Here is a 17,862-nt window from a genome sequence, read left to right as displayed (position 1 = left end):
ATGTAGTAAGTGCTCAAAGGAACATTTCTGAAGTAAAGCCATTAAGATAGAGGATTTCCAAGTTATAAATGTAAAATGTATAGGAAAGGCACTGTATCATTCATTTCCAAACATGATGCGGGAGGGCTGCTCATTGGAGGCTGAACGTTCTTTCTAGTGAGATATGCTGGCCACTGTTTTTTAGTACTATGAAACTTTTTTTTATTCTCCCCATATCTTTATATATTTTATCTATTAGAAATTAAAATGTATGTTGCATAGATGCATTTAACTGGTTGCCTGTGGCTATCTATTGCTTATATTCTGTATAAATGTATAAACTTCCTTTCTACTTTCCAAACAATATTTACAGTTGTGTGAAAAAGAAAGTACACCCTATTTGAGTTCTGTGGTTTTATGTATCAGGATATAATAAAAATCATCTGGTCCTTAGCAGTTCTCAAAAGTAGGTAAATACAACCTCAGATGAACAACACATGATATATTACACCATGTCATCATTTATTTTACAAAAAGAAAGCCAAAATGGAGAAGCCATGTGTGAAAAACTAAGTACACCTTATGATTCAATAGCTTGTAGAACCACCTTTAGCAGCAATAACTTGAAGTAATTGTTTTTTGTATGACTTTATCAGTCTCTCACATCATTGTGGAGGAATTTTGGCCTTCTCTTCTTTACTGCAGTTCATTGAGATTTGTGGGCATTTGTTTATGTACAGGTCTCTTGAGGTCCCGCCACAGCATTTCAATCGGGTTGAGGTCTGGACTTTGGGCCATTGCAACACCTTGATTCTTTTCTTTTTCAGCCATTCTGTTGTAGATTTGCTGGTGTGCTTGGGATCATTGTCCTGTTGCATGACCCAATGTCAGCCAAGCTTTAGCTGTCGGACAGATGGCCTCACATTTGACTCTAGAATACTTTGGTATACAGAGGAGTTCATGGTCAACTCAATGACTGCAAGGTGCCCAGGTCCTGTGGTTGCAAAACAAGCCCAACTCATCACCCCTCCACCACTGTGCTTGATAGTCGGTATGAGTTGTTTGTGCTGATATGCTGTGTTTGTTTTTTGCCAAACATGGGGCTGTGCATTATGGCCATACATCTCCACTTTGGTCTCATCTGTCCAAAGGACAGTGTTCCAGAAGTCTTGTGATTTGTTCAGATGCAACTTTGCAAACCTAAGCTGTGCTGCCATGTTCTCTTTAGAGAGAAGAGGCTTTCTCCTGGCAACCCTTCCAAACAAACCATACTTGTTCAGTCTTTTTCTAATTGTACTGTCATGAACGTTAACATTTAACATGCTAACTGAAGCCTGTAGAGTCTGAGGTGTAACTCTTGGATTTTTTGCAATTTCTCTGAGCATTGCACAGTCTGACCATGGGGTAAATTTGCTGGGATGTCCACTCCTGGGAAGATTGGCAACTGTCTTGAATATTTCTCACTTGTGAATAATCTTCCTCACTGTAGAATTATGGACTTTAAATTGTTTGGAAATGGCCTTATAACCCTTCCCAGATTGATGGGCAGCAACAATTGCTTCTCTAAGATCATTGCTGATGTCTTTACTCTTTGACATTGTGTTAACACACACCTCAATACTGGAGACCAGCAAACTCATAAAACTTTGGCTTTTATAGAGGTAGTCACACTTCCTGATGATCAGTTGATCAAGGGCATTTTATTAGCAGCACCTGGCTGCTACTTAGCCTCTTCATACCTATGGAAGCAGTAAGGGTGTACTTAGTTTTTCACACATGGCTTCTCCATTTTGGCTTTCTTTTTGTAAAATAAATGATGACATGGTGTAATATGTCATGTGTTGTTCATCTGAGGTTGTATTTACCTTCTTTTGAGAACTGCTAAGGACCAGATGATTTTTATTATGTCCTGATAGGTAAAATCATAGAACTCAAAGAGGATGTACTTTCTTTTTCACAAGACTCTATATTGTGATGTTGAGGTATAAGCTACTTGGGGAAACTCTTGTCTTTAAAGTTGGCAGTTGAAAAAAATATATATATATATATTATGGTTTAGAATAGAAGGAACACTGGTGCTGACTTTGTTGGAATGAGAAATTTAACAGCCTAGCATTATTTGCAAGCAGATAATAAACATCTTTACAAATAAAAATCTTTATTTCTGTTTAATGGCAGAGTTGTTTAAACATAGTTGTTTGGGGTTTTTAAAAAATCAAGTTTATATTCCCAGACAAGTAGACAGGGTCTGAGTCTGAATACACACTCACACACAAGTATGTTATTTTGGCATTGAGAAATCCCACCAACCCTTCCTGGAAGGGAAAATCTGTATTTTTTTAGAACTAGAGCAGAATGGGAGAAAACAGAGAAGTTGCTGGACTGAAGAAGAAATGAGTGGGATTGAAAATCTTCACATAGCCTCAGAATTGATTTACTAGAATTTCCAGGAAAAAAAAAGAATTTCCAGAAGAAACAACTGTTTCAAGGGTCTTCTATTGTTATGTAGAAATAGGTAAAGGTTTAGGCAGGATCTTGCACTAGGTATTTGATTGCTACTTAAACTTTATTATTTCTTGTTATTATTTCTCTGTATAATCTCATGATTGTAGTCTAGTCTTTAGTGCATATTCTCAAATTGTACATACAGTAAGGACATTTTCTTTCAAATATTTTGTGATCTATAATGTTAATTTAGAATTTTCTGTCCCATCTCTTCTTTTATAGAAATCTTGGAGCAGTAAACAAGTAATTCCAACTGGAACATTACATTTTCCTTTAGGATTTTTATTTTTTTTAAACATGGATTGCCTGCATTTTAAAAGAGAGTTTTAAATATTGTTCTCTCTCTCTCTCTCTCTCTCACACACACACACACACACACACTTTTTTTAGTAACATTTAATTTTATTTGCCTCTTGTGCAATTGGTGTAGCTCCCAAGGAAAAGCTGGAACCTCCAGTCACTTCTGTTCAGGGGTGTGGGTGGGTGTGTGTATGTGTGCGCGCACGTGCCTTCCAGTCAGTCTTGACTCCTGGCAACTGCCTGGACTAATCCCTACAGTTTTCTTGGCAAAGTTTTCAGAAGTGGTTTGCCAGTGCCTGCTTCCTAGGTCTGAGAGGGAGTGACTGGCCCAAGGTCACCCAGTAGGCTTCATGCCTAAGGTAGGACTAGAACTCACGGTCTCCCAGTTTGAAGCCTGATGCCTTAACCACTACACCAGACTGGCTCTCTGTTCAGGAGAGTCTGTTCAGGAAGTTGCATTCCCCCCCTCCCATTTTTTATCTTTTTACTCACTAACAAGACAGCACAGGTTGTGGGAACATTGTTGTTGGAGAGGATGTCAGGTTAAATACTCCCTGGAAGATAAGTGATAGTGGCACTACCAACTACCAAGCAGCTACATCAGGGCAGGGTATTGGGCTAGGATGTGTAGACACAGTGGATTTTTGGGGGAGAAGGTACGAAAACTCCAGTCTTTCAGCCTACAGTTTCAAGCACACTGCTGAGAATTTTGTCACTCCTAGAAAGGAGTTGCCTTTGCCATGCAATTGACAATCTACAATGCTGGTAAGCATAAAGCTAAACCATAGCTTGCAATAAGTGACCATTTTTGGATAGCAATGGGTTAGAATTAACTAATATAGATTCAAAGGAACATTACTACATTTAAAAAGCTGTTCGTTGATGAGAAAGAGAAGGAAGGTGGCCAGCAAGTTGCATAAGCAGACAACTGTTTATTCATTGTATGCCTCTGAATCTTTTATATTTGTTTATAGGCCAACCAAAAGCAAACCCTAGGGCAGGGTTTCCCAACCTTGGGAACTTTAAGATGTGTGGACTTCAACACCCAGAATTCCCCAGCCAGCAAGATGGTCCACACATCTTAAAGTTCCCAAGGTTGGGAAACACTGCACTAGGGAGACAAATTTAATTCCAAGATGAAAAGATAATGCAATTTAGGCCCTATACAAATTATGTGGTCTTGTAGAATAACAAAACTACAGATTTGGATGGGTCCGCATAAGCCATTGAGTCCAATGCTTTGTTTAGGACAGAAATCCAAATGAAGATAGCTTTCTAGCACCTATTTGAACACATACAACAAAGGGGAGTTCTCTGCTTCTCCAGGGAACTGATTCCACTGTCAAACTGCTCTTACCTGTTATACAGTTTTTAATAACATTCAATCAGAATCTGCCTTCATGTAGCTTAAATCCATCAGTTTGTGCCAAGCATTGTGGAATTATAGGTAACAGTCTTGACTTTGTGGCACTTCAACATGCTATTGTATCCCCCTCGGTCATCTTTTTTCATGGCCGAACATACTTACCTCACTCAATCTCTTTTTATGTTTTAGTTTTTAGTCTCCTGAACATCTTCCTTGGTCTTCTTTGAACCTGTTCCATTTTCTTTGAATTTTTCATAGTGCAGTATCCAGAACTGGACATAGTTCTTGAGGTAGGATCTGACCAACACTGAATATATTACTTCCTGAGATTTAGAAACTACCGAAGAAAGTCTTCCTGGATACCTCATATGCCAACTTTGAGCTTTCTCAAGCCAGTTAGATTAATGCCTTGGCTCTGTATCTTGCCTATTGCAATGTACTTTACATGAGTCTACACTTTATTGTGTGGAAGTCACAGGTGATGCCAAATTCAGCAGCTAAGCAGCTAACCAGTACAAGGTTCAGGGATCATACAATGCCTGTACTAAAAAAAAAAAATGCTGTAGTTGCCAGTTGCTTATCAGGTGCACTTTAAGGTGTTGATACTGACTTAAAGACTATCTAAAGGACTTCTTCCCTGTTATTGGACCAGGCTGCTAAAATTTATGGGAGATTTTGAAGATGCTTCCTCTCTATCAGAGGCGTTTCTAACATTTGGGAGAGAGCGCATTTCTGCATAAAGCACATTCTCTCAAAAACTGCTATGGCCTACACTTGTTCAATATTTTAAAAAAACTACAAAAATGCATCTCTTTTCCCTGACTTTTATTGGTTAAATACTTTTAGTATGAATTTAAACTTTTCATATTTTTTGTTAATGGTCTTGAGTACCTGCCTGGGTAATAAAAAATAGATTGAGACACAAGGTGTATGATCTATATAGCATCTGATATCAGTTTGACTTTAAGGCTCAGCTTATTGTACAAGACAATATCTACACTAGCCACCTCCAAATCACAAGGCTTTCTGTTCATGTAGTGTTTATTAGGATTCAACTCAAGCTTCTTTTACAACATAGGTCTATACACGTTTAAGCAACTGGGCCATTTTAGAGCAATGGAATTTATTCTTGCTGTCTGTGGCATACTCTTACTGTTGTGGGTGTCTGTAGGTTTTTTGCTGTTGTTGTTCTTTGGAATCATAGTGTAATCTCAATAATCTAAGGAGATATCTAAGGATTTTGCTGCCATTCTGATTTGGAAATTCTTTTGTTTTTCTCCTGTGTGTGTGTGTGTGTGTGTGTGTGTCTGCCTGCCCATCCGGTATGGACAGTTAGAGGCAATCAGCTCAAGGTCTCACCTTTATGAGAGGTATGAGGGGCACGGACCAGAATGGAGGCCTTTTCAGTGGTAGCCCCCACACTGGGGAACATACCTCCCCGAGATATGCTCCTGGCACCATCACATATGGCTTTTCAGAAGGCATTAAACACAGCACTTTTTCAATAGGCTTTTGGTTCCTAACAAGGAAGATCTGTTGTCTTTTTCTTTTTGTCTGTATTTGTTTAATGTTGACTTGATTTACTGTGCATATTGTGGTGGCTATTTTTAGATGTGCTATTCATGCTCCTCCAAAAATTGCTACTGAACTGAATTTTAAAGCGATACAAGCAGAAAAGAATTAAATGCGTGAGTAATTGTATTGTCTTTAATTTAAATGTAATGAAGCTTAATGACTTCTTTGTCACAGTTCCTTCTGCCTTTCAAACGGTAGTCTCTATTATAACGCTTTGCTCCTCAAAAGTTGAGCATTCCATTTTAAAGAAATGTAAAAACAAAATCCAACATTGTACAAATGTACTTTCATTTGTGTAACAGAATTCCCCTCTGCTTTTCTCCGCAATTCTGTGAATTCTCCAAAATCTGCCCTGGAATGTCTCACAATTGTACAATGCAGAGTTTCAGTGGGTGTTGAGGACAGCAAAGGGAATAAATTCCCATATAATACTGAAAGAATCCCTGAATTAGATTTGCTCCCTGGATATAGACATTTACATTGCATTGGGTTTTTTTTAAGCACCAGAAACTTTTGTATACTTTTACTGAAGTTAGTAAGAAATGGTTGCTTGTTTTACTGTATTTTTTAAAAAAATAATCAATTTAAAACATGTTAATATGTTAGCTTTGTTTAAAATCAACTTCCTTCAACCTCCACCTCTTTGCAAAATGTACAAACCAAGTGAATAAAAACATAAATAGTGCTTGCAGCATGTATCTGGATAAGAGAAACCTGTCATGGATTTATTTTCAAGCAAAGTTATGTGATCCATCAACATAGAGTCCACAATGTGAACAGACATGAAATTCAAAGCCTGCTAACATCTGGCTTAAAATATTTTTGGCTGAAAAAGACGTATACAAAAATTAATATATTTGGGGAAATGATGCATACAAGATGTGTAAAAAGTATGTTAGGGAAAGTTGCATACAAAGATGTTTTCATTTTAAAAAACAATTTGCAAAATGGTACAGAACTCTGAAGAGATGATTTTTGTATGTTAGACTGACATGGACAAGATACAAAAAGATCCTTACCCATGTGACAAAGTTAGATTTATCTACTTCATAAAATCTGAATTCCATACAGAGATGCCAAACTTTTTTCTTTAAACTAAACATTTTAATTAAAAAAAAATACAAAATCTGTTTCCTGAAAGCAGAAATATTCAATCTTCTCTTAGAATGAAGAAATTAAAGTTGCTGTTCCCACCCCCCACTCCATTTTGCATGCTCACACTTGTATATGAAAACTTACTGAAATGTTTATTTCAGTGGAAAACATCAGATATTGGCAAAGCTGCATCTTCTAATAATTAATGACTGATTAATTCTAGTTTCCATTCCCTGGATATCTTTGTTCATATTTGTCTGCAGATAATGTTTCTGAGGAGGAGAATTGACTTTCTAGATGGAGTTGAAATGTGCTACAACAAATTCAGCCATGTTTTGCTGGTTCCCTCCAACAGATAATGTATTATTATTTAATCAATCAGTCTTCTAGTATTTTATATCACCGTCACAGTGCAATCAGATCTGGGAAAATCCCAAGTTTCTGATCTAGGAATAGCTACAAATGTTATGGTCCATATAAAGAATTAAAACCACTTTATATATTTGGTAGTGACAACTGCCGTATATATTAAAAAATAACAATATGATGGCAACACTCTCTTCCCCTTGTACACCCCTTCTATTCTCTGAAAGTTTGCTGCGGAGGGCTGGGAGATCCCTTGGGACGTCGCAGGAGATGGTACTTTCCTCTTTCCTCTTCATTCACCAGGTTCCTTTTGTTGGATCAAAGCGTTCCAGGGACGGAAGAAGCTTTTTTTTTTTTTAAATTTAGATCTAATCCCTCATTTTTTATGCTAATAAGTTGGGAGACTGCCTTTCAGCGTTACTTTAAATATTTGGGGACATCTTCAGAAAATACATTTTTCTATCCAATGTGTCAGCTGTACTACATAACTGACATTAAGACCACAAGTCACTAGTAGTGATAGGTAGGATGCTCCCATCAATGCAGGATATTTATGTGCAAATGTTCCATTGATGATTTTACTCGTTTGGACCAGGTTTTGGACTACCCTTATACCAAAATATTCTGGGCTGTTGAATTTATCACATTGCTTCCTAACCTTGCACTACTAATGTAGAACTACAGTGACATTCTTCTATTGCTCTCCCTTCCTATTCTTTTTGCAAAAATAAAAGATACCTTCAGATACAATACTTCCATCATTCTGGATGTCTAACAAAGGGAGAGGAAAACAATTCACAGTCAATTATATATAATCTCAGTTTATAATAGACTCTAGTTTTCAATAACATCTTCTATCCCATTTTTAAAAAGGCTAATGTTCCTGATTCTCTTGTGCAATTCCAGTCACTAAAAGAAGGTTACAGGCCATGAACTGTACACTCAGTACATTACTGATCTGTCCAGTATATACTCCAACTAGCTCACTGGAAGAGCCATCTACAGGAGCATTGCAGTAAGTGTTTCGAATATCCCAAACCCGAACAGAGTTGTCCATGGATGCAGAAGCAATCAAACTACTATCCGGACTAAAAGTAAGGCTGGTGATATTATCTGTATGCCCTCGCAGTTCTTTGTAAAGTGTTCCAGATGCCAAGTCCCACAATTTTAAGCGCTGGTCTTCACCTGCTGAGGCCAAGTACTTACCGTTGGGAGAAAAGGCAAGGGACAGTACAGGGCCCCGATGACCTGTAAACAGGCGTACTGTGTTTCCTTGCTGGGTACTCCAGAGCCGCACTGTTTTGTCTGTAGATCCTGTCGCCAAGTAGTTAGAATTTGGATGGAACTTGATGCAGTCAACATCAGCTAAATGGCCCGCATATATCCGTAGGGGATACGTCCGATCGAATGACCAGAGCCTTGCTGTGCGGTCGTGAGAACCGCTAGCAAAGTACAAGCTGCAAGGACTGATGTCCAGATCCCACACAGGATAAGCATGTCCTTGGTACAAAACAGTGTTTGTAAAACATCCAAGATCCCAGTATCTGATAGTTGTGTCCTCAGAGCATGACAGCAATCCTGAACTGTCTGACAAAAACCTTGTGCTATACACCGGTCCAGAGTGCCCTCTTAATAGCTTCATTTCAGTCCCCACATCATCATCATCTTCAGCCTGTGGAGAGAATAAAGAAGGATGTTTGTCAGTTTCTTCAGATGATCTTTCTCTATGCTTTTCTTTTAAAAATGTCTTTATCCAAGCAATAACATGACATTTTGTTGTCATCAAAATGTTCCAGAATTTTTACCAGCTACAACCAAAACAGTGAAAACTATCACTTTAGTATTAAGCTAGGAAAAAACAGGCTGCCAGTGAAACACTTTCAAGTACTTGTATAATGTGGTCTTTCTGAGTTCTTCTCAAAGACCAACCTGGCTGTCAAATCCTATACTAACCAAAGCTTGTGGAACAGATACAAAAGCAGCCCTACTTAGAGAAGTCAAGCTTGGGAATTATCAGCTTGTGTACCACAGTTCTAACATCATTTTAGTCCAAGAAAGGGCCCAGAAAGTACAGCTGCTAATGCTGATAAACCTGTCTTATCTGCTCTTTCTGGGAGAATGTAGGCCCATCCAGAAATCTATAACTTCTATGGAATTAATACTTTGTTCATGAGTAATCAATCCAATATTGTTACCTTCATCTAAACCATTAACACCCAGCTTCAAATCTCTTGATGACCTCTCCAGCAGTTTGAGAATGATGACCTCTCCAGATGTTGAGAAACACTGAAAATGATATGGAGTCCCAAAGGGACACCATGTAAAAAATGCTATTTCAAAGAGCAACTGTCTGTAAGCAGTACCATCTGAAATGTACCTGAGAGGCAGAAACAGGTACTGCTATTTCTATATTTCTGAGGTGATCCAGAAGGACACCACGGCTAGAATATCAAAACTGCTGAGGTCAAAAAAATACTGTACATAATCTTACTCAACCATAATAACTGCTGGATAGATGTACCCAAACAGCCTGAGGAATTTTGCATTTTGTGCAAATACATTATTTAGATTATGGTAACAGCTGGATGCATATTTACATGTAACTGGGTCTTCCTTCATTAGTCTTCATAGACAGAAAACTGTATAGTACAAAAGACTCTGTACTATTACTTTTTAAGGAACAAATCATAAAATATACAAAGCTTGTGTTATAATCAGAAGAATAATAGACCACCCGCTTCCTTACCTCTTGCCATCACCCTCAATTCTACTGCAAATGTTTAAAATTATATACAGCTGGTCCCCAGTTTTAGAACGAATTCCATTCCCAAGGTCTGTCCTTAAGTCAAATTTGTATGTAAGCAGGAACAGTATTATTGTATAATACTGTGTAACTATTGTGTAATGAACTCGAACCATTGTGTATTTTAACTTGAATCACTGTATATTTAACTCAAATTTTGCTACAATAGTCTCTGTTCTTAACTATGGGTCATCTGTAAACTGAGCGCTCTTAACCAGGGGACTATCTGTATAGCATATTTATACTGTTGTATTTCTCCCAATGCCTATCCTAGGCTATTTCTTTACCCTTCTCTCTGTTTATTTTATATCTTTATCCCTAGTTCTTTTCTCCTTTGTTCATTTCTGTAATGTGCTTTAGACAACAAGTAAGTGAAGTCCTTTATTTTGATCACTGACCAATCTACTTTAGGCATTATTTACACAAGATTACTCTAGGAATTATTTTAGGAATTCAATTGCAATACTGCTTTGCTTAGGCAGTTATGGCACATACAGCATAGGCAACAAATAGCAGCTGGATTCACTATGCACCTTGTTGAATTCTGTCTTAAAGTCATCCTGAACTTTTAGAGCTCATAGAGGGGTAGATGGGACCTATATGTAACTTTCTTTCTAATGAGCAAATTTGAGATTATAATTTAAAGCACCTCCTGAGTCTCCTTTTCTGGCTCAAGTATTGTGACTCACCTCGATTTGTGTCTTGGAGAAGTTGAGGTGTATTACTGTAAATGCAAATGAAGAATGAAACTGCCACCATAAGGAGGCATAAATGGTTGATGAAGTGTGCAATTTAATAAGGACAAGTGTTTGATCAGCTCTACTGCTATCAAAACAATGGAGATAGGTATACGAGCAGTTTTCACTTAAGTTTTTACCCAGGCAAAATATTGTTGCACCCTACCATTTCTCACCTACCCAGCAGTTATGACTAATGGGTAGAAGGAAAGCACCAGTGTGAAGCAGATTTTGCTTTTGGTTTGCTTGGGAGAACATGAGCATTTTGAAAATCTCTCACATAAATCATTTCTACATAAACATAATGTATTCTACCCATGATTCCAAAAATTTCAGGATAACAAGATTCTCTGACCTCTTCATCCAAGATATCACAAGCCAGGCGGATTCGGGAAACATCTACTAAATGAGGCTCAGATTTCAGCTTCTTGGGCCGCAAGCTCCACATCTTTACACAGGAATTGTCAAAACCAGCAGCCAGCAGCTTGCTATTGGGTGAGATCTCTGCTGTGTTCAGCAGCTGCTCAGTATTATAGAATGCATAGAAACATATGGTAGTAAGTGATGGTGGCCCATCTTTGACTCTTTTAATGCTATCCTGCAGGATGTCCAAGGCTGCCTCATTCTGCAGGATGGAAGCAGGCATGTCAGCAGGTTCCAGGCCATTGCTCTCACTGCGTGAAGAGCCACCACTGGCATAGAGCTGGTAGTCCATCCTCTTGGCTGGCTGCACATCTAGGTGAATATGCAAGGAAAGGACTTTGCAGAGCGCACTGTTATTATCACTCTGGAGGTAGCGGAGGAGGAAGTTGTAACTATCTTCCTGAAGGCGGATCACATACTTATTGTCCAGAAATGCCCGAAGCTTGAAATTGGACAGGATGTCTTGAATTGTTAATGTGGTTTGTAACTGTTCAATGATATCTTTCTGGCTGGCATTCTGTAAGAACATCCCATGGAAGCGACTGTAGAAACTGTCCACTGTGCTCTTTAGGCCATTTTGGACCATGTTGAGATGGAGGTAGACAAAGAGGGGGTACAGGAGAGGCATCACTTCCTGGCTATGCTGGGAATCTGAATCTAAACATCAAAGATAAAGAAATGTCACTTTTCCTCACTGAGTTCTCAGCAGATATTGTGAAAATTAAGCAAGTCATCTCCCAGCCCATTTACTGATAGCTCCTTGATTAATTTTTTTTAAATGAAATCAGAGGATAGTCAACATGACTTTTTGTTCATTAAAAAATACAGGGTAGTTCTAACTCACATAGGAGCCCCTGTAGATGCTGCTACTGTCTATGGCAGAAATAGGAGTGGGCAGACAAATAGCCAGTTAAACTCTGGTCCTTCTTTAACAGATTTGCTCTGGTAACAGAGTGCCATTTTGTTATGTATGCTCCCCATGGAACTCCACAGTCAGAGAAGGTACTTCACTTCATTACTTTACTCTCGCATTGTGGTGGAGAATAAAATGCCGTCAGATAAGATTAACAATCTGGATTTTACCCACCTGTCAGAAAGTTGCGTAAACGCCCAAACTGTACTTCATATTGTTGGGGCTCTACTAAGCAGGGTGCAGCAGAAATCACATTTGCACAACCTGATTCAGATTGTACTAAGGAAATAAACAAAAACAAAGACAATTGGCTTTCAAAAGCATTGAATGTTGCAATATAACTTTCTGCTTTTTCATACTAAAACATATAACTCCTGGGTTTTTAAAACAATCTAGTAAAGCAAACACAAGAGTTTCCATTATTTTCATAGGACAAATGGAAGGGGTACAAATTAGGTTGGAAATAATAGACTATTCTTGCTATACTTCCTGTCTGTATATACACTTTACAAACAAAGTAAGATTTTTAAGGACATTGCCTATACGTCTATTAATCTAGTTTACTTTTTTCATGATACAGTCACATATGTAACTAAACATGCCATAAAAATAAAGACTTCAGTATTTAGCATAGCTGGTTATCAGGGACCACTATCACAAAAACTTGATGACACATGAAATGTCAGAACACTTTATTTTTTCAGCTCAGCCCATTCCTAAATTAAGTGGAGATTATTCAATAATCAAATAATCAAATAAACGTCCACCATATATTCTCTATGAAAGTCTGAAGGAGAGCTGTACTTGTTCTAGTTTGACCCTGAGTGTAGCTATCTATACAATCTAGAATCCTAATAAAGCCAAAGAGGGGTTAGGAATCACTAACTCTGTGAATCAATCTTTTACAATTTTAAAAGTTTTAGTAGAAAGTATTCCTCACATTTGGATTAAATCCACAGAAATATGGGTAAGAGGAATGAAGGAAGGAGACCTTCTGCATCCTCTGAAATTCCACTGAGGGACTGTAGTATGAGAAACAGATGTGAAAGTGAGAGATTTCAGGCAATCAAGGAGAGAAACTTTATAATAGCAGACCTCCTGCTAGCAGAAGATACCTTTGCCTGGTTTTTAGGAAGTGTATCCCATTCAGCAAGTCTTCCCCACCTTTGGGAGAAGCAAGGAACGGATAGGGTCAGAGGGGCATAAAAATCCTTTTCTCTTCCTGAGCATTGGCTTGGATTCATCTCATGGTGATTATTACCCCACCAATATAATTTTCTAGACCATTATGTGTTCAAATGACTCCTCAGTTATTTGATGCTAGATCTGTGGCTTAGCATCACTACAGATTCTGCTTACAATGGAACCTCCACAATCAATTAATTCCTGCCAAGCTGGAACCTCAATTTCACTATTAACATCCCATAAAAATCCCACAAGAAGGAATCTGGAAGCCACTTTTGCAGTTAAGTTGCCTAATAGTTCTGAACAATGGAAAAAACTTAAGACGTTTTAGTAATATATCTTAAGTAGCTTGTACCATGCAAATCCTACATCATTTAAATTCTATTAATTTAATTAGGATCTTGCATTCATTTTCTGTGGGTTTACACAATTTATCCAAAAATAAAATAATGAGATCGGAAGATGTGGCTAAGCTTATTTTAACATGTATTCCTGCATGAGTACAAACAAGAATGAGCAGTGCATGTACCCCTTTTTCTAAGAAGCAAATACTAATTATTTAATTAAAATCAAGATATCCATTGTTTTCATCCAATTCCATCCTGGTGTATTAAGTCTAACCTTAACCTGAAAAATTAATGCTTTGGTTAAGATGGACCATGATTAGTCACTGGCAATGCTAGCTGAATTACGTATCTGCAGAGCGCCAGCTTGGGGAAGGTTGCTACAGAACAAGTTGAGCATCCAGTATTAAACAGTTGTAAGTTTTTTCATTATTCTACCATGCCATATACAACTCCCCCTTAGTCATGCTTCTTTAAGCTCATCATGACACTGCAACAAAAACTTCCCCCCAATGAACAAGAAATATTTGTTCACTGTTAATTCAACCAACAGTGCCAATTTTCTAATTCAAGGATGCCCATCCAAGTCTAAAATTTGCCTCCAACTTGTGATTTTTAATGTGACAGTATAGTGTAGCGGTGAAGCTATTAGATTAGGAGCAGAAAGTCTATTTTCAGCCACGGAAGCTCACGGGGTGACCTTAGACCAGTTATTCTCTCTCAGCCCAACCTATTTCAGAAGGTGATTGTTGTGGGGAAAAATGGAGGAGGACACTCTCTGTATCCTGCATTGAGCTCCTATATGAAAAATAAGATATACATCTAACAAATACAAATACAAATAAATTAACTAGATTAAGTCTAACAATAAAGCTGCACTCAGTTAAACTTTAATTTAATTGTAAACTGAATTAGTTTTTGTTCGGGGCCTGCCTACTTTTGGGAAAGCAAACCCCCGCACATCAAACATCCAGAATAAAGTTGCCTGCACCTGGTCTAATTATTGAAAGAAAAGCTTGAGTCAGAATTACATTATCTTTGTGTACCACACTGAATGTCAATCTTTATAAGAAAGTATTGTCCAGTGTTACAAGAGTATGCCAGGACCCAATACAAACTTTGTTAGATTGGCTTCATTTTTAAATGAGCACATATCTCTAATGACCTGAATTCATTTAAATTCACAGTAACCACATCATGTAAATGTTTTTACTGTTTTATACACACACGCTCACGCACACACACTAATAACGCCTCCAACATATACATGGAAAAACTGCATGAGATGTTTGCATATAGATGCTCTCCTCTTATATAACTTGAAAAGGTAGTTCAACATTGATTTCAAGCAAGAAACCAATTCATGTAGTTGCTTATATAAGTATGGTGCCTGGTATTTTCCCTCTAAAAAAACTACTTTTGGGGGGAAATCATAACTTAAAATTGCACACTTTATTGTTATGCATTTTAAAATTTAATTGTGTCATACAGAACTGACCAAAATAATGACATAACTTAGCATCCTTAAGTTATTAAGGTTAATTTAATATATCCACAGAACCCAGAATTACCTTTTAAATAATAATGCTCATAGGTGCTCATAGGTTTAGAAAGTATTAACCACTTCTGAACTGGAACACAACTTCCCATAATTTTATTTCACTGTATTTAATAACACCTTTCAATCTTTCTAAGCCTTATGTTCCATTTCAGTGGCTGGCTTCACACATCACACTAAGCCATAATTTGTTTTAATAATGAAGCCACAATAGCTGACTTCACACATAATGCTAAACTAAACTCTAAGTGATGGTTTACAAACCATGCTGGCTGAATTAAAACATTACAATAACTAAGCCAATAAAAGTGCAGTTTACCTCAACATTTCAAGGTATACAGTAATAGTTTAAACATGCAGTTCCCAAATGAGTCACTTTCGAACATTCAGCTACTAACTAGATGTTTCATTAAGTTTTCTTATTTGAAAATCTCTAACAGGTTTTCCTTGCAAATATTAACTGATTTCAACTCTTTGAACATACCTGCCTACTTGGACACTTGGGGGTGTCAAAAAAGTCAAGATGGTAGTTGTGACTACACAATAAAAAACCCACTCCTTTTTTTAATGTGCATTGCTCACACAATGCATGTAAAAAGGGACAGGGCTTTGATCACACATTCATGGCTACCACCTTTTCTGACTCCCCCCGTCCCCCTGAATACTGCTGAATTGGATTATCTATGTTCAGTCTCTTCCCAAGGATATTCCAAGTACGTGCTTAGACATTTCGTAGTACTACAGAAATAACAGAAATAATCCCACTGTTCCTTTCTTGCTTACCTGTTAGATTAGCTGCCATTTCTTCAGCAGTGTGGCATAAGCGCAGCCCTTGTTTCAGGGGACCTTCTGAGTCTACGTACTGCCTGCGCTTGACATAGCAGGAAACAGCCATCTGAATCTGTTCAGTGCGTACACGTTTCATGACCTTCAAAGAAGAGAAGCAGAATTCTCATTGCAAGGAGACAGTAAAATCATGGGTTTTATATAGAATTTTAAGACACAGTTGTTGTATTAGAAAGCTGTAAGCTGCCTCTGCCATATTTCATTCTGAGAGAACCCCTGGTACAATATTGGAATGTAGTATTTAGATTCCAGCACTTTGAGATGGGTGGGATTTATGACAATGAAGTACTTTTAGGATTATGAATGTTTAAATGAAACCTTAACAAAATGTTGGGCAAGGATTTTGTCAGTGAAAACTTCAAGTTGTCATTGGCCTAATTACATGAAACTATGCTTTTAACCAGTGTAAAGTACTGATTGAATAAACCATAATGACTGTGTTTATGGTTAAGAAACAGCTGCTATTAAAAGAATAAGTTGCTATTTCCACAGTCTACAATATGAAAAGTTATTTCAGTCTCAGTGTTATTTTCTTATGACATTCTAACTTTTTAGGTTTCATGACACCCATCAAATATTAAATTGCTTAGAAATCTTTATTTGCAAATGATTTTTCAATACAGTATTATTGATTATAAGAATTCCAGGTGATATCCCAGGTGGGGAATTTGTGACTTTCCAGCCATTGTTGAACCATAACTTCCCATACTGGCTGGGCTGTTGCATTCCCTCCTAATTTTTCAGCTTCCAAATTGTATTTTCGCTCCATCAATCAGAGATATGTCTCCCTAAATACTAGTCCTGGTGCATCATCTCCCTACCTCAAAGAGATGGGACAGTACCCATAGTCTTGGGTCAACTGTTTCTGTACCATAAGCAATAATGGCATTTGGAACTGCACTACAGAACTAAAACTACTGCTAATACCTACTGTGGCACGTGGCTATTTTGTTTAAGCTCCAAGTGGGCTTCTATCTTGCTTATCTACACTGATAGCTCAGCAACAATAAAGCAAAGGATTAAATGTAACTTAATCAACGGCGGCCTAATATAGAGTCCACTTATTCAAAAGTATGAAGGACTGTTCCTTCACGCTCCAAACAGGGCACGGTGTACAAAAGATCTCCCCTATGCCTTTCCTCTCCATCCCTCCCCAGGGAAAGCACTTGCAAAAACACGGGGAGGGAGGAAAGAAAGAGGGATAGAAGAGAGACGACCGGAAAGCTTAGGAGGAAGCATGCACGGCGAGAAGACACCCAGCTCTTCCTGCCGCTCCGGCAGCTGCACCGGCGGGAAGGGGGGAAAACAGACGACGAGAATCCGACTTTACCCAGTGAGGGCCCGAGGGCGCTTCCGCGCGCCACGCACAGCTCGGCTCGTCCCGAGTCTCCACCCGCCCGAGCAAAGGAGCTGCTCCGCGGGGCAGAAATACACTCACTGGAGCATTGCAGGCGTGGAAGAATGGAGAGAGAGAGAGAGCGCGCGAGCCGCCGCGAACGTGGGTGACTGCTAATGCAGGCACGAGACAGAATTCTTGGGCTCGCGCCGTCAGTCACTGCGCCCAGCGGCGCGAGACGACTCCGCCGCGGTTGCTGCTGGTGTTGCGGTGATCGCGGACTCCGGTGGTGGCGCGAGCAGTTTTTCCTCCTGGATGACTCTTCTGCAAACTAAGCTGGCTCGGACGTCCCGCGTTGCAAGGTCTGGTGGCGTTATCTCGACGACTGTCGCGGCTGGAAACCGCCGCTCCATGACTGACGGAACTGACTCAGAGAAACCGGGGGCCAGGGAGAAAGGCGACTGCGCAGGCGTAGCCTTCTAGCCAATGGGAAGGCGCTCCCTCTTTTCGACGCTCAGCTAGGAATGCCTG

General features: G+C 38.7%; 1 protein-coding gene across 2 annotated transcripts; it reads right to left on the bottom strand.

Annotated features, from left to right (window-relative positions):
- Positions 1 to 6,436: 6,436 nt before the first annotated feature.
- TAF5L (TATA-box binding protein associated factor 5 like) lies at positions 6,437 to 17,769 on the bottom strand. 2 transcript variants are annotated; one of them, XM_025173527.2, is made up of 5 exons: positions 17,326 to 17,769; positions 15,933 to 16,077; positions 12,237 to 12,341; positions 11,082 to 11,806; positions 6,437 to 8,858 (listed from the first exon to the last, which is right to left on the bottom strand). In XM_025173527.2, exons 2-5 carry the CDS (start codon positions 16,072 to 16,074, stop codon positions 8,061 to 8,063), a joined length of 1,770 nt encoding a protein of 589 aa, XP_025029295.1. In that variant the 5' UTR covers positions 16,075 to 16,077; positions 17,326 to 17,769; the 3' UTR covers positions 6,437 to 8,060. The 2 variants fall into 2 exon arrangements, with proteins under 2 accessions (XP_025029295.1, XP_007438814.1); XM_007438752.4 differs by having other exon boundaries at positions 17,434 to 17,769.
- Between the last annotated feature and the right edge of the window lie 93 nt (positions 17,770 to 17,862).

Source organism: Python bivittatus, unplaced genomic scaffold, assembly GCF_059951505.1.
Source record: "Python bivittatus isolate LINGU-HERP-01145 unplaced genomic scaffold, Pbiv_v1 ctg000020_np1212, whole genome shotgun sequence".
NCBI lineage: Eukaryota > Metazoa > Chordata > Lepidosauria > Squamata > Pythonidae > Python > Python bivittatus.
The sequence above is the reverse complement of the archived record's forward strand: the minus strand, read 5'-3'. Positions and strand labels throughout refer to the sequence as shown.